The sequence below is a fragment of the Podarcis liolepis genome, assembly GCF_965112155.1.
Source record: "Podarcis liolepis genome assembly, chromosome: 17".
Classification (NCBI taxonomy): Eukaryota; Metazoa; Chordata; class Lepidosauria; order Squamata; family Lacertidae; genus Podarcis; species Podarcis liolepis.
The window spans coordinates 8492033-8519231 of NC_139571.1; the positions used below are offsets into that span (position 1 = coordinate 8492033).

Below are 27199 nucleotides of genomic sequence, written 5' to 3' on the forward strand. Positions count from 1 at the left end.
CAACTCTACGCCTAGTAGCTAGGTCGGCGAAGCTCCGTCTGAGTCTCCGCCCTGTGTGCACCAACTTAATATCCTAGCCTTGCTCCACCTTTTCCTCCTGACTGTCCTCCTCTGGGTCCCTCTACCCCCCGGGGCTTCTTCCTTCCGGGATTCTTCTGACGCTGACCCAGACCCTCCTGCCTCCTTGCGCCGGGCTTTAGGACCTGGCTCTCTTTCGGGGCTGCTTACTGCGCCGCCTTCCTCTGCATTTGAACTTGGCGCGCGCGCCCAACCTTCCACTTTCCTCTCAACCGTTTCTTCGCTCCCCGATGGAGGTGTGGCCATCCCCGACTCATGTCCTCCCTCCTGTGGAGGTGTGGCCACTCCTGACTCATGTCCTCCCTCCTGTGGTGAGCTGCCAGCGCTTCCCCCCTGGCTCCCTTCCTCTTCCCTGCTTCCTGGCGGTGACGCTGGTCCCGATTTCCAGCTGCTCCCCCCTGAGTCCTCTCTGGCTCTGTCTTCCTGGGGTGCCCCCCTAGACTCCCCCCTTGCCCTCGCCACTGGTGCTCCTTTCTGTGAATCCTCTGATTCACTGGAAAGACTAGGAGATCTCGGGTCGTCGTCGTCACTCATCTTTTCTTCTGCCTCCTCCCCTTCGCTCTCTGTTTCCTCCCTTGCCCGTGCTTCTGCTCCTAAACCCCTGACAATAATAATAATAATAATAATAATAATAATAATAATAATAATAATAAATTATTATTTATACCCCACCCATCTGGCTGGGTTTCCCCAGCCACTCTGGGTGGCTTCCAACAGAACCCTAAAATACAATAACCTATTAAACATTAAAAGCTTCCCTAAACAGGGCTGCCTTCAGATGTCTTCTAAAAGTTTGGTAGTTATTTTTCTCTTTGACATCTGGTGGGAGGGCGTTCCACAGGGCGGGTGCCACTACCGAGAAGGCCCTCTGCCTGGTTCCCTGTAACCTCACTTCTTGCAGTGAGGGAACCACCAGAAGGCCCTCGGCGCTGGACCTCAGTGTCCAGGCTGAATGATGGGGATGGAGAGGCTCCTTCAGGTACAGTGGGCCAAGGCCATTTAGGGCTTTAAAGGTCAGCACTGTGCACTATAACAAGACTAGCGAGAAGGCCCTCTGCCTGGTTCTCTGTAACCTGGCTTCTTGTAGCAAGGGAACTACCAGAAGACCCTCGGCGCTGGACCTCAGTGTCCAGGCAGAACGATGGTGGTGGAGACTTTCCTCCAGCTCCAAATCCTTGGACTCAGCTGTCTCTGTCGGGAGAAGCAGTTCAGCAGCAATAGCAGAAATGTCCCCCACCTCTGCTTTCTAAGTAGAATCCATATTGGAAAGATCTATCTTTCTCTAACAGTGAACTCAGTTGCTGTGTGCTGGCAGGACTGTAACCAAACAGGAGCCTGTGAAACAAGAAGTTGTTGTTAGTAGGTTCAGAAGAAGCTCAGTGTTTACAGGAGTACAGTGGTACCTCGGGTTATGAACTTAATTCGTTCTGGAGGTGCGCTTTTAACCCGAAACCGTTCTAAACCTGAGGCACGCTTTCGCTAATGAGGACTCCGACTGCTGCCGCGCCACCGGCACGCGATTTTCGTTCTCATCCTGGGGCAAAGTTTGTAACCCAAGGTACTACTTCCGGGTTAGCGGAGATGTAACCCAAAGCGTTTGTAACCTGAGGTGTTTGTAACCCAAGGTTAAACCACAGAGCCTAGGACTTGCCGATCAAAAGGTCGGCGGTTCAAATCTCCACGACAGGGTGAGCTCCTGTTGTTCGGTCCCAGTTCCTGCCAACCTAGCAGTTCGAAAGCACATCAAAGTGCAAGTAGATAAATAGGTACCGCTCCGGCGGGAAGGTAAACGGCGTTTCTGTGCGCTGCTCTGGTTCGCCAGAAGCGGCTTAGTCATGCTGGCCACATGACCCGGAAGCTGTACGCCGGCTCCCTCCGCCAATAAAGCGAGATGAGCGCCGCAACCCCAGAGTCGGTCACGACTGGACCTAATAGTCAGGGGTCTCTTTACCTTTACCTACCACTGTACCAAGAAATGGTTAGAAGAGGAAGAAAAACTAAGGGGGAAAACTCTCTCCCCAAAAAACACTGCTTAGGGAAGACTGAGGGTTTATCCACATTTCCTCTTGTCCCTCTGCTTCCCCCCAGAGAAAAGAGCGCTTTAGCACTCAATCGGAGCAAACAGCGATCAGTTTTTCCACAGACTATATTACTGTGCTATCACTGCAGCTCTTGCACAGCTATCCCAGTACTTGTGGATGCCAAGACAGCTTTCCTTTTCTTGCTAATTTTTCAAAGGACGCCTCAGGAGCACAGTTTGAGAATCACTGATATAGAGACTTCTTCTGTATCTTCTACCCTCCTAATCTTTGCTGGGAATTAACTTCCTTTTGGGACGCGGGTGACACTGTGGGTTAAACCACAGAGCCTAGGGCTTGCCAATCAGAAGGTCGGCGGTTCTAATCCCCACGACGGGGTGAGCTCCCGTTGCTCAGTCCCTGCTTCTGCCAACCTAGCAGTTTGAAAGCACATCAAGTGCAAGTAGATAAATAGGTACCGCTCCGGCGGGAAGGTAAATGGCGTTTCCATGCACTGCTCTGGTTCACCAGAAGCGGCTTAGTCATGCTGGCCACATGACCCGGAAGCTGTACGCTGACTCCCTCGGCCAATAAAACAAGATGAGCGCCACAACCCTAGAGTCATCCATGACTAGATCTAATGGCCAGGGGTCCCTTTACCTTTACCTTACAAGAATTTTTGAGTTTTGGAGCTTTTTTTACAGCACAATCTAGCCCCAGTTTTCACCATTTCCGCCATTTCCAGATCCCTTCCAACTCTATGATTCTAATATTTTTAGGCCATAAGCAATCCTGTGCATGTCCAGTCAGAAGTTGATCCTGCTGAATTCAGTCGGACTTGCTCTCAGGTGTACAGGTAAGTGTGTTTAGGATTGCGGCCTTAACTTACAACTCCTAAGCAATTTTCCTTGGAAGTGGGTCCCATGGAGTTAAAGGGGGCTTACCCCAGATAAGGATTACATCCCAGGTCACTTTCCAGGATGACTGAAAATGCACATGAATAGCACCCCTTGTTTGTCTCAGCCCTGGTTGTCACTCTGAGTTAAGTTGGCCTCAGGCACTCTAATGGTTTGTGGCTGTTCTTGCTGCATGAGACTCTAAGCAAACTTCATGCAAACCCTGACCTACATTGAGGTTTGCTAGTAGCACCGTTTGCAGTGGGCAATGATAAAAACTCACTCCTCTCTGAAATGCTCAGGTTCCCAAACTTCCAAAAGAAACAAGTGTAAACCTTTTTTGACCTTTAAAGCCCTATGCTTTAGAACCCTCGTACCTACGGGACTGCCTCTCCTGGTATGCCCCGCAGAGGACCTTAAGGTCCATAAATAAAAATACTTTGGAGGTCCCAAGCCTCAAGGAGGTTAGATTGGTTTCAACTAGGGCCAGGGCCTTTTCAGCACTGGCCCCGACGTGGTGGAATGCTCTGTCACAAGAGACTAGGGCCCTGCGGGATTTGACATCTTTCCGCAGGGCCTGCAAGACAGAGCTGTTCCGCCTGGCCTTCAGCTTAGACTCACTCTGACCCCTTATATGGGATTTCGTATATAAATTTTCCCTTGGCTTTTTTGCTGGTCCATGTAGGACTAGCATGGATAGCTGGCTCGGGTGAATATCTGATGTTTCCTCCCTTTATGGTCTTGATTTATGGGCTACTGCTAAAACGAGGCTGCATTTTAAGCTGTATTTTAAGCCGTATTTTAATTAACTGTTTGTTTGTTTGTTTGTTTGTTTGTTTGTTTGTTTGTTTGTTGTTTCTATTACGCTTTATTGTAATTCATATTGGTGCTAGCCGCCCTGAGCCCAGCCCTGGCCAGGTATAAATAAAAATATTGTTGTTGTTGTTGTTGTTGTTGTTGTTGTTGTTGTTGTTGTTGTTGTTGTTGTTGTTGTAGTAATTCATGCAGTAAAGGGCAGTAAAGTCTCAGAGAAAACTTAATTTTGACCCAGCATAAGGGCAAATTCCATGCTAGGAACCACGCTCTATTCTGCCTTGGGCAGACCCCATCTGGAATACTGTGTCCTGCTCTGTGCAGCATAGTTTAAGAAGGAGATTGACAAGCTCAAATGTGTTCAGGGGAGGACCAAAATGACCAAGGGCCTGGAAACCAAGCCTTATGAGGAATAGTTGAAGGAGCTGGGTATGTTTAGTCTGAAAAAGAGGAGAGATTGTTACAAACGTTGGGCACCCCTTCCCACAATCTGTCATACTGAGGCCAGATTCCAGGGGGTTCTAGGTGCTTACCCAAGGTCTGTGTTCCTTAGAGAATCAAGACACAGTGGAGATTGTTGTAGCTTTAAGAAATCTGAATTATTCACATAATTACACCTGAGTTTGGATTTTTTAAAAATATATATTATGATTTTCAATTTTATACATTTCAATAATTTTACAATCATCTTAACATTTCAAAACTTGCCTTCCTTTCCCCCTCTTTCTGCAGTTCCTTAAATTAATTTTTTTATATTTTCTGCATATTCCAAATTAACTTAACTTAAACATTCATTCATCTACTTTAAATGTATACTCTTATAAAACTCTAGGTCATTACAGTAATCCTGCCAATGTTCTTATCTGTTTACAGTTTGCTTGTAAATATTCAACAGACCCTATCCATTCTTTTATAAAAAGTCTTTTGATTTCATATTTTTCTGGTAAGTTTCGCCATTACGGCGTATTCCATTGGGTTTTGTATCCATTCTTCTTTCGCTGGGACTTCTTCTTTCCATTTTTGGGCAAATAACATTCTTTCCACTGTAGTCGCATACATGAATAAATTTCTCTACAGTTTAGGTAGTTCTGTCCCTATAATTCCCAAAATGAAAGCTTCTGGTTTTGTTTTTTTACAAATGTTATTTTAAACATCTTTTTCAATTCATTATATATCATTTCCCCATAAACTCTGAGTTTAGATAGAGGGAATTGCAGCATGGTCATCTCAAGGGGTTTATTCCCCACAGCAGTACAGTGTTGGAGTCCAAGGTGTTATGTACTGAAGTTCTCACACTGGGCCAGCAGGGGGATACTGTAGATAGTTTTCCCTCAGGTCCGCATATGCAAATAAGGAATTGAAAATGATGTTCTGTGATTGGATAGTTACAGAAAGTTGTTACTGTTGCTTTGTAGTTGAGCTCTATATAAGCAGGTTGGCTGAACTCTTCAGTTCAGTTCTGTTCTGGCCTGTGAATAAACAAGAGCTGTCTGAAGAATTGCTGTGTCATCTGATATGTTCACCCACAACTTAACACAAGGCATCTTTCCCAACCTGTTTTCAGCCAGCCTGTCTTCCCCCTATTTTCTTGCCACCTCACACCCAGTTACCCTGTGTCAGGGATTATGCTCAGGAGAGCTGCACTGAGGGGGAATGGTGGGAGCCACCCCCTCCCCCAATCCTGAATCTTCCCAGGAGCAGGAGGACAGTATAGATTTGGAACAGTGGTTTGCAGAGGGGCATAGTTCAGAGGCAGAAGCTGGGAAATACTGGATGGGGAATAGCTAGCAGAAGAAACACTGGAAGAGAGAGAGTTTACAGATTCGCAGCCTCTTGATAGTATTCACCACCACCCCCCTTCTCCAAAGTCTCTGGATAGTCTTCAGCCCCATTCTCCACTCTGGGTGGCTTCCAACATATATAAAAACATAATAAAACATTAAACATTTTTTTAAAAACCTTCCCTATACAGGATTGCCTTTAGACAGCTCAGGGGTCAGGTAACTCCATACCTTCCAACATTTCTCTGATGAAAATAGGGATACTTAAGGAAAAGCAAGACATTTTGGGGTCAAATCAGAAACCGGGACGGCTTCTCTAAATCAGGGACATTCCTGGAAAATAGGGACACTTGGAGGATCTGTGAACTATCTAGTCTGTAGGACTATCTAATTTTGACTCAAAAGGTTTTGTGGGAAGTTTTCTTGGGGGGAAGGTTGTCCCCTTGCCCTTAATATGAAAAAAGATGATATGCAGCTGTTAGCGCTTCAAGAGAGCAGGCAGAGCAGCTGCTGTATATAGATTTGGTAGGATCGGAAAGTAAGAATAAATGAGCATAGAGGACTTATGGGGACTTTTCTCTCTAAATTACGCAAAGATTAGAAAGTTGCTTTAGAAACCTCTTTCCCCAACACATGTATGCACATGGTAGTAATTACTGCTTCCTTGCCCTAAAATACACATATTCTCATCAGGCTGATGATGTGGGGATTACGTGGCCCCCTGAGTAAACTTTGTGGGTTTTCTCAGAGTTCTTGGATGAGGCCTCTGACTCTGATATGGTGAGGGGAGGTTGCCATTGACAAAAGGGAGTGAAAACAGCCTGTGATATGGAAGAGAATTGGGCTTTTCCAAATATGTAAAATATATACAAAAGTGAGAGAAGCAGCTCTGTTACCACTGGAAACAAAAGTTGAGAATTAAACAACCTAGATCTCAGACATTTCTCAGATGGCAAATGAGGCCCTAAATCAGGGCTGTCTTAAGTATATCCAGCGCCGTGGTGCAAAGATCCTTCCGGCGCCCCAACCCCCATTTCCCAAGAGTTGTCGACCTTTTCCCAAGCCTCTGTGGGGATCGCTCTCCTACTGTGGGGGCTTGGGAGGCAAGCTGCACGCCCGCCAGCCATATGGTTGATGGGGCGCAGCTGGCGGGGGTGCAGGAGGGAAAGGGGAGGCCGCCGACAAAGCCGCGCAGCCCTCCCACTCTCTGGGGCACCCCTGAGAGGCCAGCACCCTGGCGCAACGTGCCAGTAAGCCCAATGGGAAAGACGCCTCTGCCCTAAATGTAAGCCCAAGTGATCAGTCAGAGAGACAACTCCTGCAAATGGCAGCTGCTGATCTGGAACTGAAATGGGACGAGTTTTCTGAGAATTTCCGTTTGAGAAGCCTTCTGGAGAAAGTAGAGGGAGGGGCCAGTGTGGTGTAGTGGTTAAGAGCGGTAGACTTGTAATCTGGTGAACCGGGTTCGCGTCTCCGCTCCTCCGCATGCAGCTGCTGGGTGACCTTGGGCCAGTCACACTTCTCTGAAGTCTCTCAGCCCCACTCACCTCACAGAGTGTTTGTTGTGGGCAAGGAAGGGAAAGGAGACTGTTAGCCACTTTGAGACTCCTTAGGGTAGTGATAAAGCGGGATATCAAATCCAAACACTTCTTCTTCTATGTCCCAATTCATTGCAGATTGGTTAGCCACTTTGGATATGGGCATCCCCTCACCACTGTAGAGCTCATAGGGTCTTGGGTCCAAGAGGCAACATAGAAGATGCTCTCAGGGCTATAGTGCTTAAGTCTGGATGCTACCAACAAAAAGAGCTGATTTTTAAGGCACCACACAACCGGCAGGAGCTAAAATATGGCAAAACTGCTCTGGATGTTTTCCAAGATATTTGTCCAGAGACTCTGGGTAAAAGGTGTGCTTTATGCCTATACAGCAGCAATGGAGGCAGTTGGATTCCCTTCCCAGTGGGAATTTAAATGAATAGGACAGGATAACGGCAAATCTGAGACAGCAGGTGACAACAGGCAGCCAGATCAGCTGCCCCCGTGGATCCTGCTGCACAAGGTGGTCCTTTCACCTTGCCTCACCCAGACCTGCTTGGGAACCAGCACCAATATTGACTACTAAGAACTGCCAATCTCTTCTTCCAGGGATCTGTGCAGCTTCACAGGAAGTCATGCTCCAGCTGAGGTTGCCTTCTACCACATGTCTCCATGCGTCGGATGGTGCTGCCTCTGTGCTACAGGATGCCTAATTTCGGCACAGCTTCCAAGAATGCAAGCAGCTCTTCACCTACCCGGCAGCCCCCGCTTGAAGCATCTCCAGCCAAGTGTTGCTTACAGGCCACAGGAAATCCTCTTCGTGATGCTAACAAGCCCCCTCCAGTGCGGTTTGGCTGAGAGGAAGCCTGCACGAGGCACAGCAGAAGCGACGTGAGCTGGGCTGTTTGCACCCAAGGTATCTAGAGCTTTCTGTGCCGCAGAGTTTCATACGACTCCTCAAGTGACCCAAATGTTCCTTTCTGCTTTCTATACAACCCGTAGCTGTACAGATGCCCCACAAAGCCCTTACTGTTTATGGAGTGTCCATAACAATGTAATACAGAAAGCAGTAAGCCACACAAACCCCTCGCCCTCCTTTGCTGACTCAACTAGTACAGCATGTAAGCTTCCTTTGGCCATTGAGTCTGGGCAAGTGAGGGCAAAAAGTGTTTAGCTAGCCATGCCCCCACTGCGCTGGCAAATTGTGAGGATGCAGAATTAATGCTGATAAAATGTAGTAGTGAACCTTTTATTGGCATCATATACAACATCCAAAACAAATCAATACAGAATCACCAATTCCCCAGTGGCACAAAACATTTACTAAAAGAAAGGAGGCAGAGCAGTCTATCGTCACATCTCTTGGTCTCCAGGGAGATCAGACGTCTGCAGTGTATTTTGATGACAAAAAACCAAATAGAGATATTTGGCCACTAGCATGGTGAGCTCCTGATCATTCCCCAGTAATAGAAAATATATGACCTCTGACTCTGGTTTCCATTTGGGGATACAGAGTTGATCTAGAAATTGCTGGCGGAGATCAGCGTATAATTTACAATTGAGAACCATATGTGTGAGGGTTTCCACCAGGTGGTCTTCACATGGGCAAGTTCTTTCTCCTTCCACTCTGCCTGAGAACCTTCCCCAAAGGAGGTTGGATGGATTTGAATTAAACCTGGCCAGCGAAAATGCCCTTCTTTCTTGAGGGTTAAGCAGAAATGATAAAATGGAAATGTTGGATGAAAATTAATGTTGTTGTTGTTGTTAATTGAATTTATATACCACCCTATACCCGGGGGTTTCAGGGCGGTTCACAGAAAAGATCACAATATATAGGAACAATAACCCAATAACACCCCCACCCCAAAAGAGCCACATTTTAAAAGGGTATAGGATGTGAATCAGACCAACCAAAGGCCTAGTTAAAAAGGGATGTTTTTGTCTGGCGCCTAAAGGTGTATAATGAAGGAACCAGGCGAACTTCACTGGGGAGAGCATCCCACAGACAGGGAGCCACTGCAGAGAAGGCCCTGTTCTCATGTTGCCACCCTCCACACCTCTTGAGTAATGCAAGCAATGGAAGCCGCTGTCTGAACAGTTTGCTCTTTCTCTTGGAACATGAGTCATTCGGGCAGCTCTCTGCTCACCTGTAGCTGCTGCAAGCATCATGGCTAGGCTTCAATCACCTCGTATGGCACGGCAAGTGTGGTGCTGCCCTCTGGCAACTGTGCCGAACAGACTCAGAAGTGGGCAGAGCTACCCCACATATTTGCATGGTGGTCCGACCCTGCCACCTCCCTAATTTCCCAGATCCGAGAAGGTTGGGGGTTATCTAGCAACTGGGCAGCTGAGGTGCCCAGAGAAAACGGCCATGCAGGGCTGAAATGACAATTCCCCCCCCCCACACACACCTGCTTGCTTTTTCTAGAGCAGAAAAGGCAAGAGGAGTGTGTGTGCTTTATGGCACTGCTTGTAATAAATAATAATAATAATAATAATAATAATAATAATAATAATAATAATAATAATAATAATTTATTTGTATCCCACCCGCCCCGGCCGATGAAAGGTTCAGAGCAGCTAACATCGTAAAAACAACATAATATGCACAAAACAGACATCAATTAATTAAAATACATCTTAAAATTGATTCAAACAAGTTAAAATCTCGGCAGGTGGCAATTATCAGGTTGGGACTGAGAGTGGTTAATACAGTGGTGCCCCGCAAGACGAATGCCTCGCAAGACGAAAAACCTGCTAGACGAAAGGGTTTTCCGTTTTTCGATGCGCTTCGCAAGACGAATTTCCCTATGGGCTTGCTTTGCAAGACGAAAACGTCTTCCGAGTCTTGGGATTTTTTTTGCTCCCCCCCCTTTTTCTAAGCCGCTAAGCCGCTAATAGCCTTTTAGCCACTAAGCCTTTAATAGCCGCTAAACCGCTAATAGCGCTAATCCGCTAATAGGGTTGCTTCGCAAGACGAAAAAACCGCTAGACAAAGAGACTCGCGGAACGGATTATTTTCGTCTTGCGAGGCACCACTGTACTTGCCAGGGCCAACTGTTTCCACTGATCATACAAGGACCTGTGAGCGGGTTGGGGGCCTCCTTTGGGCTCGTTTTATACAAAGGAAAGTAAGTCAAACCGCATCCTGTCCAGAGTCCTGGCGGAGCAGCTCTGTCTTGCAGGCCCTGGGGAAAGATGTCAAATCCCGCACTCAGGGTGACCCAATGCAGGGAATCCTCTCCCTGCCCACCTTTCTCTTGGGAAAATCCAGTGTGGTCTGGGTGGAGACAGGCTCAAAGGGAAAGAGGGTGGGGCAAAAGCAACTACATCTGGGGAGCTTTGCCAGCAATGAAGACACGCAAAAAAAAACATCAGGGCTTGGACTATGCGGCTCCACCGCAGGAACTCATTTTGCCAGCAGTTCTTCAGACTTCTACCCATAAGATTCAGCAGAAGCAGTTCCCCTAACCTGCTTTGCTACAGGAGTCAGGCAAGGTCTCTTTCATTAAGGAGGCCTCTCCCCAAGGCTGGATTGAGGTTTGATGTGGCCCTAAGCTACTGAAGGTAATGGGGCCCTTTATATGCCCAGCTCTCCTTTGTCAACAACAAATTGCTGCTTTTTTGTGGTTAATATATCCTATATGGTCATTAATAGGTATCTAAAGCCATTTGCACATAACAAAATATGTATTTTATCAAAGTAATTGTTGAACTGAAATACAATTTATTTGTTTTTTATCTTATATTTTGGAAATGTACATTTTTTTCCCCTTTGAAATTTTTTGGGGCCCCAAGAGAGTGGGGCCCTAAGCTATACAGTGGTACCTCGGGTTAATAACTTAATTTGTTCTGGAGGTCTGTTCTTAACCTGAAACTGTTCTTAACCTGAGGTACCACTTTAGCCAATGGGGCCTCCCGCTGCCGGCATGCAGTCGCCGCGCAATCTCTGTACTCATCCTGAAGCAAAGTTCTTAACCCGAGGTACTATTTCTGGGTTAGCGGAGTCTGTAACCTGAAGCGTCTGTAACCTGAAGCGCCTGTAACCCGAGGTACCACTGTAGGTTGTTTAGCTAATACATAAATCCAGCACTCCCTCTCCCAGTTGGAGACAAACCAGCCACCCAGACCAAGCTGCAGTTGGGTGTGGTACAACATTCAAAATGTGCTCCATCGTCCACCCTGGACCCTCCTCTCCATGCAACTTGTTCTCCCTAACCTTGCCTATCTTTTCATCAACTGACAGGGCTTGTAAATCCTCTTGTTTTGGACCAGAACCCTTGTTCTACCTTCCTACCCCAGGAGCCACCTACCACTCGCTGCCTTGTGGGAAGATTTCCAGGAGAGAGAGAGGAAGGCAGGTGGGGGGGTGTCAATGCTGAGAACCTGTTCCTATTCCAGCTGGACCGCTTCTCCTCTCACACGGCCATTTACCACCAATGGTCCCTGTGGGAACTGTTAAGTTGTGGGTGAACATATCAGACGACACAGCGATTCTTCAAACAGCTCTTGTTTATTCACAGGCCAGGACAGAACTGAACTGAAGGGTTCAGTCAGCCTGCTTATATAGAGCTCCAGTACAATGTAACTGTAACAATTTTCTAAAACTTTCCAATCGCTGAATGTCACTTTCGATCCCTTATTTGCATAACTATCTACAGTATCCCCCTGCTGGCCCAGGGTGAGAACTTCAGTACATAACAGGAACGATTCCAAGAGAGGGGGGGAGGCAGGCAAAGAAGATATTGGGGTCTCTGTGTCGGCTTAAGTGTCCCCCTCTGACAAAACCTGTCCTGTAGGAAGGATCCCAATGGCTTGCTATGTTTTTGATATTGTTTGTTGCTACATTATTATGGCATTTAAGCTGTGTTGGAAGCACTTGCATCTGGAGAGGTGGAACATAATGTGTAAAATTGTAGATACCCGATTGTCGTTGTTGTTGCTGTTACTGTATATCATAGCTATTCTGATTAGGCAGAAACTTCCACACCAGAGTAGTGATCCTGCGAGGCAAGGCTTTTGTACGCACACATAGAGACCTAGCTCTCAAATGCAAATGGCAGTGGAACATGTGGCAGGTATGTTCAGAGGTGGGTGAGATAACAGTACCAGGCAGACTATAATGAGGTACCCTTACTGGGAAATCCATTGTGGTATTGTGGTTAGCGTGGATCACAGGTTCAAATCTCTACTCCAGGCATGGGCAAACTCGGCCCTCCAGATGTTTGGGGACTACAACTCCCATCATCCCTAGCTAACAGGACCAGTGGTCAGGGATGATGGGGATTGTAGTCTCAAAACATCTGGAGGGCCAAGTTTGCCCATGCCTACTCTACTCAATCAGGAATCTCACCGGGTGACTTTGAGTCAGTCACTATACAGTGGTACCTCGGGTTACATACGCTTCAGGTTACATATGCTTCAGGTTACAGACTCCGCTAACCCATGTTACGGAAGGGGGGGGGGGCATCTCTTCTTCACTACAATATATTTGCTCAATTTCTCTAGGACTCCATCACCCCTCCCCTGTCCTCCATAATCTCTCAAGTAATCCTGTCAAAATCACTCTGCCAAACCTTTCCTCCGGGCAATGCCAGGTGACAGACTACGTGTACATGGACCATTGTCTTCTCAGGATGTGCTTATCTGCGCATATCTCCAGCTCTGCATATTCCCCCCTCCCTCCTCCATATCTCCAGCCCTCTGCATATTCCCCCTCCCTCCTCCATATGTTAATCCAGTGTAACCCAACCTCTCCTTAATGTATTCATGATGTAACTGGGATGTATTTTGCACTGTATTCTGGGACATGGAGGGAGTTTCAAAAGTTCATGTCACCCCTTTCTCGCGGTTCAATCTTGCCTTGAACCTGTTGCACAATAAACTTGGATCTTCTGCAGTTTGCTCCTGTCCGGCTGAGCTCATTTTCTTCCGCAGGAACCCACGGACACTTAGTCCGACGAGCTGGGTGGCAGAGTAGCCCCGCACCCAGATTTTAGCCGTAACACCCAGAAATAGTGCTTCAGGTTAAGAACTTTGCTTCAGGATGAGAACAGAAATCATGCTCATTAGCTAAAGTGGTGCTTCAGGTTAAGAACAGTTTCAGGTTAAGTACTGACCTCCGGAACGAATTAAGTACTTAACCCAAGGTACCACTGTATCTCAGCCTAACTTTATGAGAATAAAACTTTATGGGGTCTCTGGAGGAAAAACAAGATATAAAACGTTGTTGAAAATGAAGTCTTCATTGAAGTCAGTGGGAGATACCGTATCTTCTGAGTTAACATGCAAAGTAACCCCATTAAAATTGTTTGTGAGTTGTCCGAGGCTTATGCTTAATCTGGCTCAGAAATTCTCCAGTATCAACGTAATGACTTTTCCTCAGAAAAGAAAAACATTCTCTCCCAGTATAGCAAAGGGCATTTCCTTTGTCAGTTCCCTTCCTATCCCAAACACATGGGCAAACAGACCATTTGTTGTCAGATATTTTAATTTCATTTCATATGTTCTATTAGTAGGGCAGTTTTTAATGAGCATTTTTAGCCATGACACACTGCCTCCGTTTCACTAGGATTTTTCAGCACTTCCTACGAAAATGGTGACCCATTCATGAATGTTGCCTTCTCTTGCCCTCAGTGACTTCACACAGACAAATCTTGTTGTTTACTTTGTACTGTCTTGTGAGATTGCTCTTCTCACTGCTTGATTGATCCCTGATTGGCAGGAATAACTAATCTTGGAAGCAATGGCCAAACCCTCAGTTGCCCTTACTGACACCATCCCATTGTCAAATCTCATTCTACAGTTGTATCTTATAGGAGAAGCAGATACTTGCACATGGAGGAGAGTTCATAAAGTGATGTTTTTTAAAAATAATAATAATAGTAATATGCACAATCCCTTCTGGGATACTTGGAGACGCTGAAAATAAACAAGGTATAAAGGCGCAAAGCACAGAAGGGTCAGATTGTTTTTTGGTTCTCCAAGAGATCCCAATGCGGTGTCTTGATAGCTGACTACGGATCTCACATCTTAGCAAGAAGGCTTCACATTTTACCTCAGAGGTCAAATATGGTCTCCAGCACAGGATCTTTCTTAGCTGAGCAACAAGCTGAAATTGCAAAGCAGCGTTCTGGATTGTGCTAGGAATCCCATTTAAGACATATGCGTTCAGTAGCAAGCAAACAAAATAAAAATAAAACCATCCTATTCTGTCGCCAGTGCTGAGGCTATGTACAAAGATGTCCAATTTGTAGAGACTCTGAGGTGGAACTTTACATTTTCATATTCTGTGTCCCACCATAGTTCCTGGTCAAAGTGGATTTTTGTAGAATTTTAATGTGTAACCAGGAAAAGGCAAAACTAGCCCTGGAAAAACAACCAGCACTGCTCCAACATATTTGTGGTATGGCAGTCGTGGGCACCTGTTGGCTAGTGCCTATGGTGACAAATAACACTCTTGTTTTTCTTCTTATCTTTTGGCAGTCTGGGGAAGTATGAGGGCTTATCCACAAAGCTACCCTCCCTCTCACAGCAGTGTCCCAGCAACCCCCCTGCCCACCACCAAAATGTTTTCAAACGTTTGGTCAGTGTGCTGTTATCCAGCACAAGGGACCATCTTTTTCTATCCAAAAGGAGTGAAGAGGCCTCTTCCCTTCAGCAAGGTGGACCCAGCTCCCCAGTAAGGCTCCCCTTCACCTTCATATTATTTGAGAAGTTATCAAGCTATTGAAGCAGGATTGAGGCTAATTCTGCCACAGCAGTATAAGAAGGAAGCCATCTGGTTGTTCCACAGATTCAATTGTCTGTACACAGCTCTAACAGCTCTCAGATCATGAAGGCTCCAAAATATGATCTTGAATCATCCTTGACCCACACCAGCTGCCGCTGAGACACCTTGATGAACACCTCATCCTTCTCCTCCAGCTGCACCATTCCAGCGAGGAAGCTATTATGCCTCCAATCTTTGCTGTTCTTCCAGTTGCAGTAAGGAATGCTGTTGGTTAACAGCACCATGTGATCAGGATACTGAGAAGTCCTCTTGTAAACGGAATGAGTGACAAACTGGCTGTTCTGCTGCGTGTCTGGGCAGTTTGAATGCCCCAAGTAGAGCTTGGAATAGATGTAATAGTGTCCAGGCTTGCTGCAAATCAGGGAACCACCACTGTAGTTCATGTCCTGTAGGAAGGCCAAGCCATTTGTGGGTTCCCACTGCAGAGATCCATTCGGAGCCACAGTGACAGAGGAACCTGCAAAACACAACACCCTGTATCTTCATTTGTGGTGGAGGTCAGGGTAAACAAACAGATCCTGTCCCTTTCAACAGTGAAATGATAATGAGATCAAACTAGGCCTGGGGGAGAACTTCATTTGGTTCATGTTTTAATGCAAACCTGTCAAGTCCACACTTTCCAAGCAAAGAAGCGAAGCAAACACAGCTCTCCTTCAAAATTTACCCAGATTTTGCAATGCAGCTCTCCAGAGTAAACACAAGATGCATATATTTGTGAAGAGGGCGCCCAAGAATGCACATATTGTTGAAAATAATATACAACAGTGCATTCTCCAGGGAGCGGGGTGCGTGTTACTTGCAAAAATGCATATACTAGACAAAATTACATGGAAAAATGCATACATGAAGAGAAATGCACATGAGGATGTAACAAATTCACATGGGGACATTTATTTTAAAATTGCAGAAATTTTCTGCTATGGGGCAGACCAAATGTAAGACTAGACAAATGCAAAACCAAGAGAAACTGAAAGAGGCAGTCTCATCCACCCCTAAATCAAACCTAAAAATTATGGTTTGAATACTCATCCACCCCGCCTTCCTGGATACCTTCTAGCTGGGGGGGCCAAGGTTTAAGAAAGAGTAGGATCATGATACAGCCCAGGTTCCCTTCTCCTGGCTGCCTTGCAGGCCATGAAGTCCTGAGCTGCCTTGGAATCAGGATCAATGGCATTGACACGGAAATCTCCAGGAGAATCTCAATGCCACGTCTGCCAGCTCAGGCAGGAAGACTGCTGGTCAGCGAGGTGGGCAGTACATCAACAGGATCCCTAATCTGCCCCGCTTGCCCAAAGCCAGTGTCTACTCTCCCACTGCCCTGCTGGCCATTGGTTCTGATCCACCATCTTATATATCCATCTTATATACCTCACAAGCCTGACTATAGGCTCCAGGTGGCCTGGCTTCAAGGTTAGCTACTCTAAACCTTTACACCCTGCACCCCTTCAGTCAACTGGTTCTGGATCGCGCCCACAGCACTCAGCCTCTTGGAAAAGCTTGGCAAATGGTATAATTGTAATTCACTTAGAGAGTTTTCTTACCTAGTGTCAGATGAGCAGCAGGCTTTTCAACGGTAGGTTTGTGACCTGTGGAAATGAATAAGGCAAAAATGAGTTTTGCTGGCTCCTTTTGTCTGCAGACAGCTGTGCGCAGCAGAGGCACTTGTGAAGCAGCTTCTCTGAGCAGCAGGTAACCGTGATCAGGGATTTGTAAGTGCTGCAATTCTGTGGGCGTGAGGAACAAGTATAGAAATGTACTGCTGGGTGCAAAGAATCTCAGATGATCCTTTGGTGGGGATTTTATCTGGCTGGGTTTCCCCAGCCACTCTGGGCGGCTTCCAAACAAGTATTAAAATACAATAGTCTGTCAAACATTAAAAGCTTCCCTAAACAGGGCTGCCTGCAGATGTCTTCTAAAAGTCTTCTAAAAGTCTGGTACTTGTTTTTCTCTTTGACATCTGTTGGGAGGGCGTTCCACAGGATGGACGCCACTACCGAGAAGGCCCTCTGCCTGTTTCCCTGTAACTTGGCTTCTCACAGCAAGGGAACCACCAGAAGGCCCTCGGCGCCGGACTTCAGTGTCCGGGCAGAATGATGGGGGTGGAGACGCTCCTTCAGGTATACTGGGCTGAGGCCGTTTAGGGCTTTAAAGGTCAGCACCAACACTTTGAATTGCGCTCGGAAATGTACTCGGAACCAATGTAGGTCTTTCAAGACCGGTGTTAGGTGGTCTTGGCAGCCGCTCCCAGTCACTAGTCTAGCTGCCGCATTCTGGATTAGTTGTAGTTTCCGGGTCACCTTCAAAGGTAGCCCCACATAGAGCGCTTAGGGATGCAAAGAAATGTTGGGAAGTGTGTGGGCAGTGCTGGCTAAAATCTCTGGCTAAAATCTTGCATGACTTTTTGTTCTTCTCTATAGCAAAGCCAGAATAAATAACACAAAAGAGTGAACATAGCAGAATAGATTCTGCGACTCAAGAAAAACTATGCACATTTGCCCAGTTTACGTAACTGATACAGGCACCAGCACCCTACTTTTCTCATTACAGAAATTGGATACGTGCGGCACAAAAAAATTAAAAGATTATCACATCATTAAAAAGGTAACATTTTATTTAATTCTTGTCACCATCTCACGCTGTTGGGCTTCCCTGTAGCCCACAATGAACCAGGGGTGTGTAGCGTGAGAGCAAGAACATATTTGACCTCCCTGAGAAGAAAGAGAAGGAGGAGAAGAAGAAGAGTTTGGATGTTGTTAGCCGCTCTGAGCTCGGCTTTGGCTGGGGAGGGCGGGAGATAAATAAACAAATTATTATTATTATTATTATTATTATTATTATTATTATTATTATTTGATATCCCCCTTTCTGCAGCCACTCCCTTGCTGCTCACCATTTCACTTGCCCGCTTAGTCTCTCCCTCCCTCCAGTCCAGACCCAGTTCTGCCAGCAGGGACATGGGAGTTTGGAGAGGGTTCTCTGCCCCTTGTGCCATGTGACATGCCCTGGGTGGCCAAATGGCAGAAAAACAAAGGCATGGTAGCTTCCGGGCATGGAGAGTCTGGAGGGGAAAGTGCTTCCCATTATATAGCAGACAAGCCTTAACTTCTATTGCCTCTTAGATGCTTGGTGAAGTAGAGATTGTTACCCCAATTGGTATCTGCAGGGCCGGCCCTATGATGAGGCAGTTGCCTCAGGTGGCACATGCCAAGGTGCAGGGAGGGGCCAAACTGTGAGTGCCATGTGGCCAGCCCAGTACTCTAGCCCTCAAGTGCTGTGAAGGATGCTATCCTTACACAAGTATTGGACTAAGATTCAACTACCAGTCCAGTTGGCTTCTGTATGTGCCAGGGAAACATTCTTCGCCTCAGGCAGCAAAATGCTTTGCGTCAACCCTGGGTATCTGAATTGGCTATTGGCATTGAAACTGTTTTTATATTTGGAATTCCCTTTCGTTCTTTTTAATTGTTTTATGTGTGATTGTTTTATATGTGCAATTGTTGTGGGGGGGGGAGAGAGAGGGAGAAATTATTTGTAGAACTTCAGTGGGACATGTGCAGAAAATTTCCCAGTGGCTTGCGTTTCTTGGAATCAGACCTTGTCTGTCACATCCATTCTGCTGCTTTTAAGGGAAGTAACACACCATCTGTCATCCGAAAAGGTTCCCTCACATAGCCACATCTCAGGCATGATCACGCGGTGAAAAAGATGGATACTCAGCACAGCTCTGTGCTATTTACAGTTGAGATTAATTGTGTGCTTTCTTGCTCTAAAGTGTTAGCTAGTGCGGTTTTCATTCTAAAAGACATTTCCTGGTTTCCATTTGATATATAGACATCCACACGCACCTAGAGCCACTGACCCACAGGATTCCTCTGTGCCTATAGGCGATGGCGATTAATTCTACTAATGCATTGTGCAATATTTCCTTACCACACGGAAGGGTTGATGCAGCATGTAATGATGTGTAGTCTGAGGGGGTGGGGAATGGAGGGTGGTGTAGGCGTCATTAAAAGGAACAGTCCAAGGTTTTGGGGGTTTTTTTCTTAGAGGAACAAAACGTTGCTACTCCCTTGTGTCTAATCATAGAATCGTAGAATTGCACGGGACCCATCCAACCCATCTAGACCAACCCCCGGCAATGCAGAAATCTCAGCTAAAGCATCCATGACAGATGGCCATCCAACCTCTGCTTAAAAACCTCTGAGGAAGGAGAGCCCACCATCTTCTGAAGGAGTGAGAAGCATTGTAATAGCACGTTACATCATCCAGAATTGACTAGGGCTTCTGTTATGTACTGAGAACAATAGGATTCAGAATGCAGCAGTCTGATTGGTCCACAGGAGCCACCCAATCCAGCTCCAGGTGGAAGCGAATCTGCAACCTGATTGGCCTGCAGGAGAATCCTGGAATTAGCCAATCACTTAGGGCCCATTGTGTAAATAATGTATATAAAGCAGACATTCTGTGGGAACTTCCATTCCTCCTCACCACTCTGAGCTGAATAAAGAGCATGAAATCCACTCTCGACTCTGAGTCTATTTCAGCGTCATACACACACCGTACATTTAAAGCACACTTAATGCATTGCCCGCCCGCCCCCCTGCAACGAATCCTGTGGTTTGTGAGGAGTGCTGGGAACGGTAAACTTCAGCTCCCAGACGTCTTTAAATGTATGTATGGTGTGTGCACAGCCAAATATACTATTTTCTTATTTTCACTTTTTTACGTTCTTCCCTTGCGCAGCTGGGGCAATGGTGTAGGCAGCAGGTGGATATCGGAAGGTTCTCAGTGGAACACTTGAGGAGATGCTAAGCTAAGCTTCTCCTATGCACCTCCTCCAAAAGTGAGCCCCATGGAATTTGGAAGTCGCCCACTTTGCCCCAGTTGGCTCTGGTCACCAGATGTCTTCACTCTCAAGAAGAGTTCTATATAGCCCCCTACCCAGTGGGGCTTCTGTACTCGGGGCCAACCCAAGTCATCTTGCTGCTTGAGGCAAACAACAAGATGGCACCTGCTCTGTTCCACAGACAGAGTGGCGGTTGAATCTTTCTTCTACACTTGTGATAATATAGCATCTTCCTCCACACCTTGGAGTGTCTAGAAGAGACTGTGTAGCATTTACAGTTCTATCCTCCAACACCTCGATGGATGTTGCCACACCTGCAAAGGAAGAAATGACTCTTTCCTTTGAAGTTGAGTTACCTGGCATTAAGGTGACATCAGGTGATGGATACATCAGTGGCCCCACCCATAAACTGTCCCTACGGTGGTGGTGGGAGTTCAGGATCCAGCCCACCAGTCAGATCCTGTTCCTCAGCCTGTGCTTGCCTCTGGCTTCAGGCAGGCCAGGCAAGGCCAGAAACCTTTCCTTTGGACTCAAGCCAGGCAGTAAAGAGAGAGGCCTGCTGAAAGTGGGGCTTCCATCAGCGCTGACTAAAAGTTTCACATTCAGGAGGGAAAGGCTATACAGTACAGTGGTACCTCGGGTTACATACGCTTCAGGTTACAGACTCCGCTAACCCAGAAATATTACCTCAGGTTAAGAACTTTGCTTCAGGATGAGAACAGAAATCATGCTCCAGCGGCATGGCAGCAGCAGGAGGCCCCATTAGCTAAAGTGGTCTTCAAGTTAAGAACAGTTTCAGGTTAAGAACAGACCTCCAGAACGAATTAAGTTCTTAACCCGAGGTACCACTGTACTCAAAACTCCCAAATGCAGCTGAACCGAGCAGATGGCAGAAGATATTGGTTCCACTTGAGAACTCCCAAAGTGTAGGACAGGTGTAGGGCAGATGTCTTGGGGTTTTTGACCTCACGGGCCAATCAGAATCCTGTTGAGCTTTGCTTGGCCCATGGGATGAAGGATCGCCCTGCTTAAGAGGACTGCTCACCTTTCGTGGTGGGTGGTGTTGCGGCCAGGCCTTTGGCCCTGGCCATGATCCAACTCAGGGGCGGGCGATTGATGCCCCGTTGCACCAACTCCAGCTGCGTCACCCCTACCCAGCCAATCTATGCCAGCGGGGGGCGTGGCCGCAGGTGTTTTAAACCGTGGGCAGCCAGGGGCTTCCAATCTCTCACCTCTTTGTCAGACCTCCCAACCCACCCACCCTCTTTTTAAGCTTTGGTTTGACATGACCTCGCTATGGACAAATGTCGGCTGCCTTATTGTTGGGGCTGGGTAGGAATTTTTGAACTTAGCGAATTGGCACCTGCCATTTGGTTTTCGCCTACCTTGCAGCAATCCTCACAACTTTGTAAGGTTAGGCATTGGGTTAAGCCTTTGTTTAATGGAAGGGAGGTTGTAGCCTCCGCCTGCCCCTCCTCAAAAAGGGTATCCTGTTAAAGGGATCTGGGGGTGTGGATCCTGTCCACATCGCCAATGGGGATCCCTGGGGTGCCCCTATTTGATGTAGGTCATAGGGCTCCCCCTTCTGGTGATTTACCCTTAGTTCCACTCCCTACAGGAGTCAAGATGTTGCCTGGTTTCACCCAATGCCTAAGCTAAACCAAGTGCATCTGTAACCAATAAAGTTGTGGCCTGTTTTAGCCCATAATCCTAAATACTGGTGTCTCTGTGTTATTAATGAATGGAGAACTGCATGGCACGGGGTCTTGGCACGCAAAAGGTTTGCAAAACCAAACCTCCATCTCAGGTGCAAAACAGTCAAGGGGAAAGACCCCCACAAATGGCCAGGTGCTTTATCGAAGGGCCCACAACCTATCACTAAGGAAGCTACCTCACACTTTTAATTTATTCAGGTTATTTATTGTTTTATTTAGGTTTGTGTACATTTTATTTATTTTAACATATGTTAGGGTCCAGATTTTTAAAGGGGAAGGTTGTGATTTGCCAGGGAAATTCAATGTTTGACATTTGTTTAAAGGTAAAGGGACCCCTGACCGTTAGGTCCAGTTGTGACCGACTCTGGGGTTGCGGCGCTCATCTCGCTTTATTGGCCGAGGGAGCCGGCGTACAGCTTCTGGGTCATGTGGCCAGCATGACCAAGCCGCTTCTGGCGAACCAGAGCAGTGCACGGAAACGCCGTTTACCTTCCCGCCGGAGTGGTACCTATTTATCTACTTGCACTTTGACGCGCTTTCGAACTGCTAGGTTGGCAGGAGCAGGGACCGAGCAACAGGAGCTCACCCCGTCGCAGGGATTCGAACCACTGACCTTCTGATCGGCAAGCCCTAGGCTCTGGTTTAGACCACAGCGCCACCCGCGTCCTTGACATTTGTTTAGGTTGTATGTAATTTCATTTGGACTTGTGGCCCTCTAATGTGAGCTGGAACACTGTCAAAGTCTTACTTTATGATAGTCTGATGATCAGGTTCAAATAAACAAATCTGAATCTTACATTTCTTCATGTGAGAGAAACCTCTGCATGACCACACAACAGTTTTAAAATCCAACGCTATTTATAGCTGGGATTAAATGTGTATTGTGGTTTCAGTTAGTCGAAAGCAGGGAATGAGGTACCTGCGGACACTTCCAAGTTTCAATGTTTCCTTCATCTTTGATTTACAGACCTTGATACACACACCAACACTACATTTATCTGTGGCTATAATTAAGCTATTGTAATTAATTCCACAAATGGATTATGCAACATTCCCTTATAGTATGGAAGGGGTAAAATCAGGGCCGGATTTAGGTTGGATGAGGCCCTAAGCTACTGAAGGTAATGGGGCCCTTTATATGTCCAGCTGTCCTTTGTCAACAACAAATTGCCGCTGTTTCTTGTGTTGAATATATGCTACAGTGGTGCCTCGCAAGACGAAAATAATTCGTTTCACGAGTCTTTTCGTCTTGCGATGTTTTTCATCTTGTGAAGCACGGTCCGTCGCAACTGCCCCTCTTCAAGCGGCTTTTTTAAAAAAAGCTCAAGACGTTTTCGTCTTGCGAAGCAAGCCCATAGGGAAATTCGTCTAGCGAAGCAACGCAAAACCGAAAAACCCTTTTGTCTAGCGAGTTTTTTGTCTTGCGAGGCATTCATCTTGCGGGGCACCACTGTATATGGTCATTTATGAACCAAATAGGTACCTAAAGCCATTTGCACATAACAAAATATGTATTTTATCAAAGTAATCCTTGAACTGAAATTCAATTAAGAAGAAGTATATTAATAGTGAAACACAATTAAGAAGAAGGATATTGGGGGGGGGGCAAGAGAGTGGGGCCCTAAGCTATAACTTGTTGAGCTTATATGTAAATCGGGCACTGGGTGAAATAGCATATAATCAAAGAAAGTACAGTAGTGACTGAGGGGAGAGGGAATGTTAGTAGGTACCCACAGGTTGTTGTTGTTGTTTTGCTACCCTAGTGAACTGCTGGTGAACAAGGTCAGTTGGGTCTTATTTAGTTTCTTTTTGTTGCAAAATCACACTAAAAGAGAAAGGAAGGAAGGAAATAATGGAAAGAAACTGGTAATCTGAATCTGAATCGCACACACTGCAAATCTGAATCTGAACAACATCAGATAAGGGACAATTCAGCATTCTTTTCTCTGCCTCACTAAGCAGAGATACAATAAAATGGGTTACACTCGCAAATTAGCATTGGAAATTAATTTTGTTGCATGGAAATTACTTGTGAGCAGGGATGAGGGAGAAGCGTATTTGGTCCACTTTTCACAGCACACCATCCTGACTCAATAATGTTGCCTGTGGAATGCAACTCCCAGTTGAATTAAAGACTTCCTCAGATTTTGCAATGTGGTTTCAGTTTGGAAAAGCACAAACAAGATACATGTTTTATATTTAAGTTGCATATTTTATGAACGAGTGCTTTGCAAAGCATTTAGAAGTACACATTTTGAGAGGTGTATATCTTAATTTTGAGAACTGCATGTTTTATGTTTGAGAAGTAGTGTTTTGTGTAAAAAGTGTATCGAAAAAGTGTACAATATAATTGCACACTTATTGTGCATTTTTAAAAAATCAGTTCAAAATGAGATAGAATAGACATATGTTTGAGTGCCAGTTTGACTGAAATGGGACAGAATTAGTTGCTGATCTCATATCTACTTGTGAGAAGACACTATTGTATCATTATGACCACGGGGAAGGGATTTGCTGGATAATATGCCGCTACGTTAATATACTGTGTGAAACTTTTAATTCCACTTCTAGCTAACTGCAGAAAAGCAATACCTCAGGAACACCAAAAGGCTCTAGATAAAGGGCAAGACAAACTTACCTTGTACAAATTTCTCAAACGTTGCATCTGCAGATCCCTTTAAAAAAGGAAAAAATAAAATCCAGAAGTCAATTTCCAGTCAAGCTGTCTGAAAAAGCATCCCACTCACGTCTGAACAACTATAGTGCTGACAGAGGTCCCATCTCTGAAATATTTCTCACGGAATTATTTGTTTTTCATCAGTATACAGGAAACCAATGCTAGATAGACATAGGAAGCGGATGAATCACAGTTTGGACCTCACATCTTCCTACCTTCTCCCACTGCTTCTCTAACATACACCTGGAATCTATTAAAAGATAATAATTTGGGAATGGCTGTTCTTCAGTTTCTGTGAAAAGTCTGTAATATCAACATATATGAATGTAGGGCCACTTCAGATATTGCAGACATCCTTCCTGGAAAACATATTTGGCATGAAGAAGAGCAGAAACCACAGATGGATCATCTTGAAGAAATTACGCTGTCTGAGGCCGACGCCAAGATGGCGTCAGCCCACCATTAAAGAGCTGTCATACCTCTTTGGACAGTTATGGCTTCCCTCAAATAATTCTGGGAGCTGTGACGTGTGAAGGGTGCTAAGAGTTGATAGGAAACCCCTATTATCTCCTGCGGCTAGAATTCCCAGAGTTCCCTGTGAAGAGGGATTGAGGGTTAAAATCACAGTGGGAATTGTAGCTCTGTGATGGGAATGTGGGTCTCCTAAGAAGTCTCAACACCCTTAACAATTCAGCTCCCTGAATTCTTGGGAGTAGCCATGACTGCTCAAAGTGGTGTCATAGTGCTTTAAATGTATGGTGTGAATGTGGCCTAGCTTAGGGGGGTCATACAAAGTTCTGCTCATTCCCTGCGCCTCAGTATCTACCGCCTGAGGCAGCAACCTCATTCTGCCTCATGGCAGGGACGGCCCCAGCTGCACCTATGGGAAGCTTGCTTCATGTGCATCCAGTCTATATGCACTTAGACACTAGGGGCAAGTTGCAGCTTTCTAGGATGGAAATAATGCTTTCTAGGATGGAAATAATGAATTAACAACGTTGTTAGTATATTTATTTTAGTGGATACAGTCCAGTCTCACTCACCCAAGGGGAAGAGAGAATTCTGGCAGTGCTCAGAGTTTTGCACCCGGGGTCTCCATGTGGGGAGCATTCTTAAAGCTCAATTTACAACATCCCTCCTCACTGCCACAGGTATTAGTTGCTTCCCTGTTTCCAGAGAATTTAGTATACCAAAATAAGCACAATAAAATCTGTGCCATTCTCTCTTGGCACAGAGCATCCAAGCGCATCAGATGAAGTGTGAGAAAATTATTAGTTTCCACACTCCATGTACACCCCCACGCCTTCTAAGTTAGGAGATCCCTTTGTCTTTCTGCATAAGGTACCATTAAAGGAAGGAAGGTTCATATGCTATTTAGTCTGGTAAGTTGGAAGAAAGTGAAATTCATTTTTAAGAGCAGCTGCATGTTCTTAAATGAAACCAAATCAACTTTCAACTCTAAAACTTTCAAATGAACTGGTCTGAGGTTCAGCTGGTTATTTATACTGTATCTATAGCTACCTGACGTTCTGTGCAATGCGAAGCATTTCAGATCTTAAAAGCTAACTTTTGCATTGTCTCATAGAAATTGTTCCTGAAAAACCTAATTGCACCCATAGTACCTGAGCATCCATCCTTCCTCTCTCTCTCTCTCCCTCTCTCTTACACACACACACACACACACACACACACACACACTGCACTGAACTCTAAGTACATAATTCGCACAAACAAAAGAGCATAGGAATAGCAATACTGGATCACACCAAAGGATAATCTAGCCCCGCATCCTGATTCCTAACCATAACCCTAACACTAACCCTACATAAAACCTGGGCTGACTACATACACAATATCCTCACTAGAGATCTTTACATTACTCTGCTCTGTGTCAATTTTTGCCATGTGTTTATTCATAAGCCTGTTCCATCTCATTTCTGGATTAATTGGCATATCTTTTAAAGATGGAATCTGAGATCCGTATCACAAAACTCAGAGAAGAGAAAAATCCAAAGCATAATTTACATTCTGATTCATATATTTCTCCAGGAGGTGGTGAATTAGGTCAGTGCTTAAAATGTCACCCAGACAAAATTCTCTACCATCTCAACCAATGAGAAACAAACAAACAAACAAACAAACAAACAAACAAACAAAGTGCATCTAACCCCTCAACGCACAAGTCCTGGCATCCTTGCAGCTTCTATTCATTCTTACTATTCAACATCCACACCCAGAGCCACCCTCCACGTTCTTCTTCCCACTCCCCATCGCCCCTTGCTCTCTGTGCACTTGCTATGACCTGTGATGTGGCTTTGTCCAGTTCCTTGCGGAAGCAGAGAAGGAAATAAGCTTCTATGGCTAGACCAGCCAACGCCAGCAGCACCAGGATTCCCAGCAGCAGCTGGCCATACGGCCGTTTCTTCTGGGTCTTCCGCACGGGTGGCACAAAGGGGGCATCCCTCTGTGGCACGTCCACGACAAAAACAGATGGGCAGCCCACTCTGTCCTCCATAACTCTTGTCTCTCAGTAGATTGGCAGCAGGATGGTTGTGGCACGAGGGGGATGTGTTGCTGAGCAGATAGGCTTGTTGCTTCTCTGTGGCCCGAGTTATGTACATGAGAGAGTGCAACGCCCACATCCCTGGAGAGGAAACCACAATCTTACCCAACTGGCCTCTACACACTAGGTTTCTACGCTTGCTTTGGTGGGCTGGGACTTCCTCGAGGGAAGCCACTCCCCTCCTGGTCCTTTCCTGAGTGGGTGTACACAACTTTCTGTTTGATCACCCACCCATATTGCCATGGAGGGGGAAGGGGAAGAGTGCAGGGAGGCCGGCCCCAATTCTTCCCCCAGTCAGGAGCGTTACCTGTTCACACTGCCAGCCATCAGTGGGAACAGTTCATGACCATGGACACAGAAGCATTTTTGACTTGCAGGTAAGTGGAAGGTGGGGTGTCCTATCAGACATTTTCGCTCATTTTTCAAATACAGTGGTACCTCAGGTTAAGTACTTAATTCGTTCTGGAGGTCCATTCTTAACCTGA

General features: G+C 46.0%; 1 protein-coding gene across 1 annotated transcript; it reads right to left on the bottom strand.

Moving 5' to 3' along the window:
* Window positions 1-14041: 14041 nt before the first annotated feature.
* TNFSF14 (TNF superfamily member 14) lies at window positions 14042-26716 on the bottom strand. The gene is made up of 4 exons (XM_083483220.1): window positions 26454-26716; window positions 24113-24149; window positions 16455-16499; window positions 14042-15370 (listed from the first exon to the last, which is right to left on the bottom strand). Exons 1-4 carry the CDS (start codon window positions 26664-26666, stop codon window positions 14949-14951), a joined length of 717 nt encoding a protein of 238 aa, XP_083339346.1. The 5' UTR covers window positions 26667-26716; the 3' UTR covers window positions 14042-14948.
* Between the last annotated feature and the right edge of the window lie 483 nt (window positions 26717-27199).

What these genes read in the sequence shown, in the direction of transcription:
- TNFSF14 (XM_083483220.1), bottom strand. Translation starts at nt 26,666, where the DNA reads ATGGAGGACAGAGTGGGCTGCCCATCTGTTTTTGTCGTGGACGTGCCA. An exon ending in TGGACAAAGCCACATCACAG is followed by an intron (nt 24,150 to 26,453) that starts GTCATAGCAAGT and finishes CCTTTTTTAAAG; the next exon opens with GGATCTGCAGATGCAACGTT. An exon ending in TGCTGCTCATCTGACACTAG is followed by an intron (nt 15,371 to 16,454) that starts GTAAGAAAACTC and finishes TGTGTTTTGCAG; the next exon opens with GTTCCTCTGTCACTGTGGCT.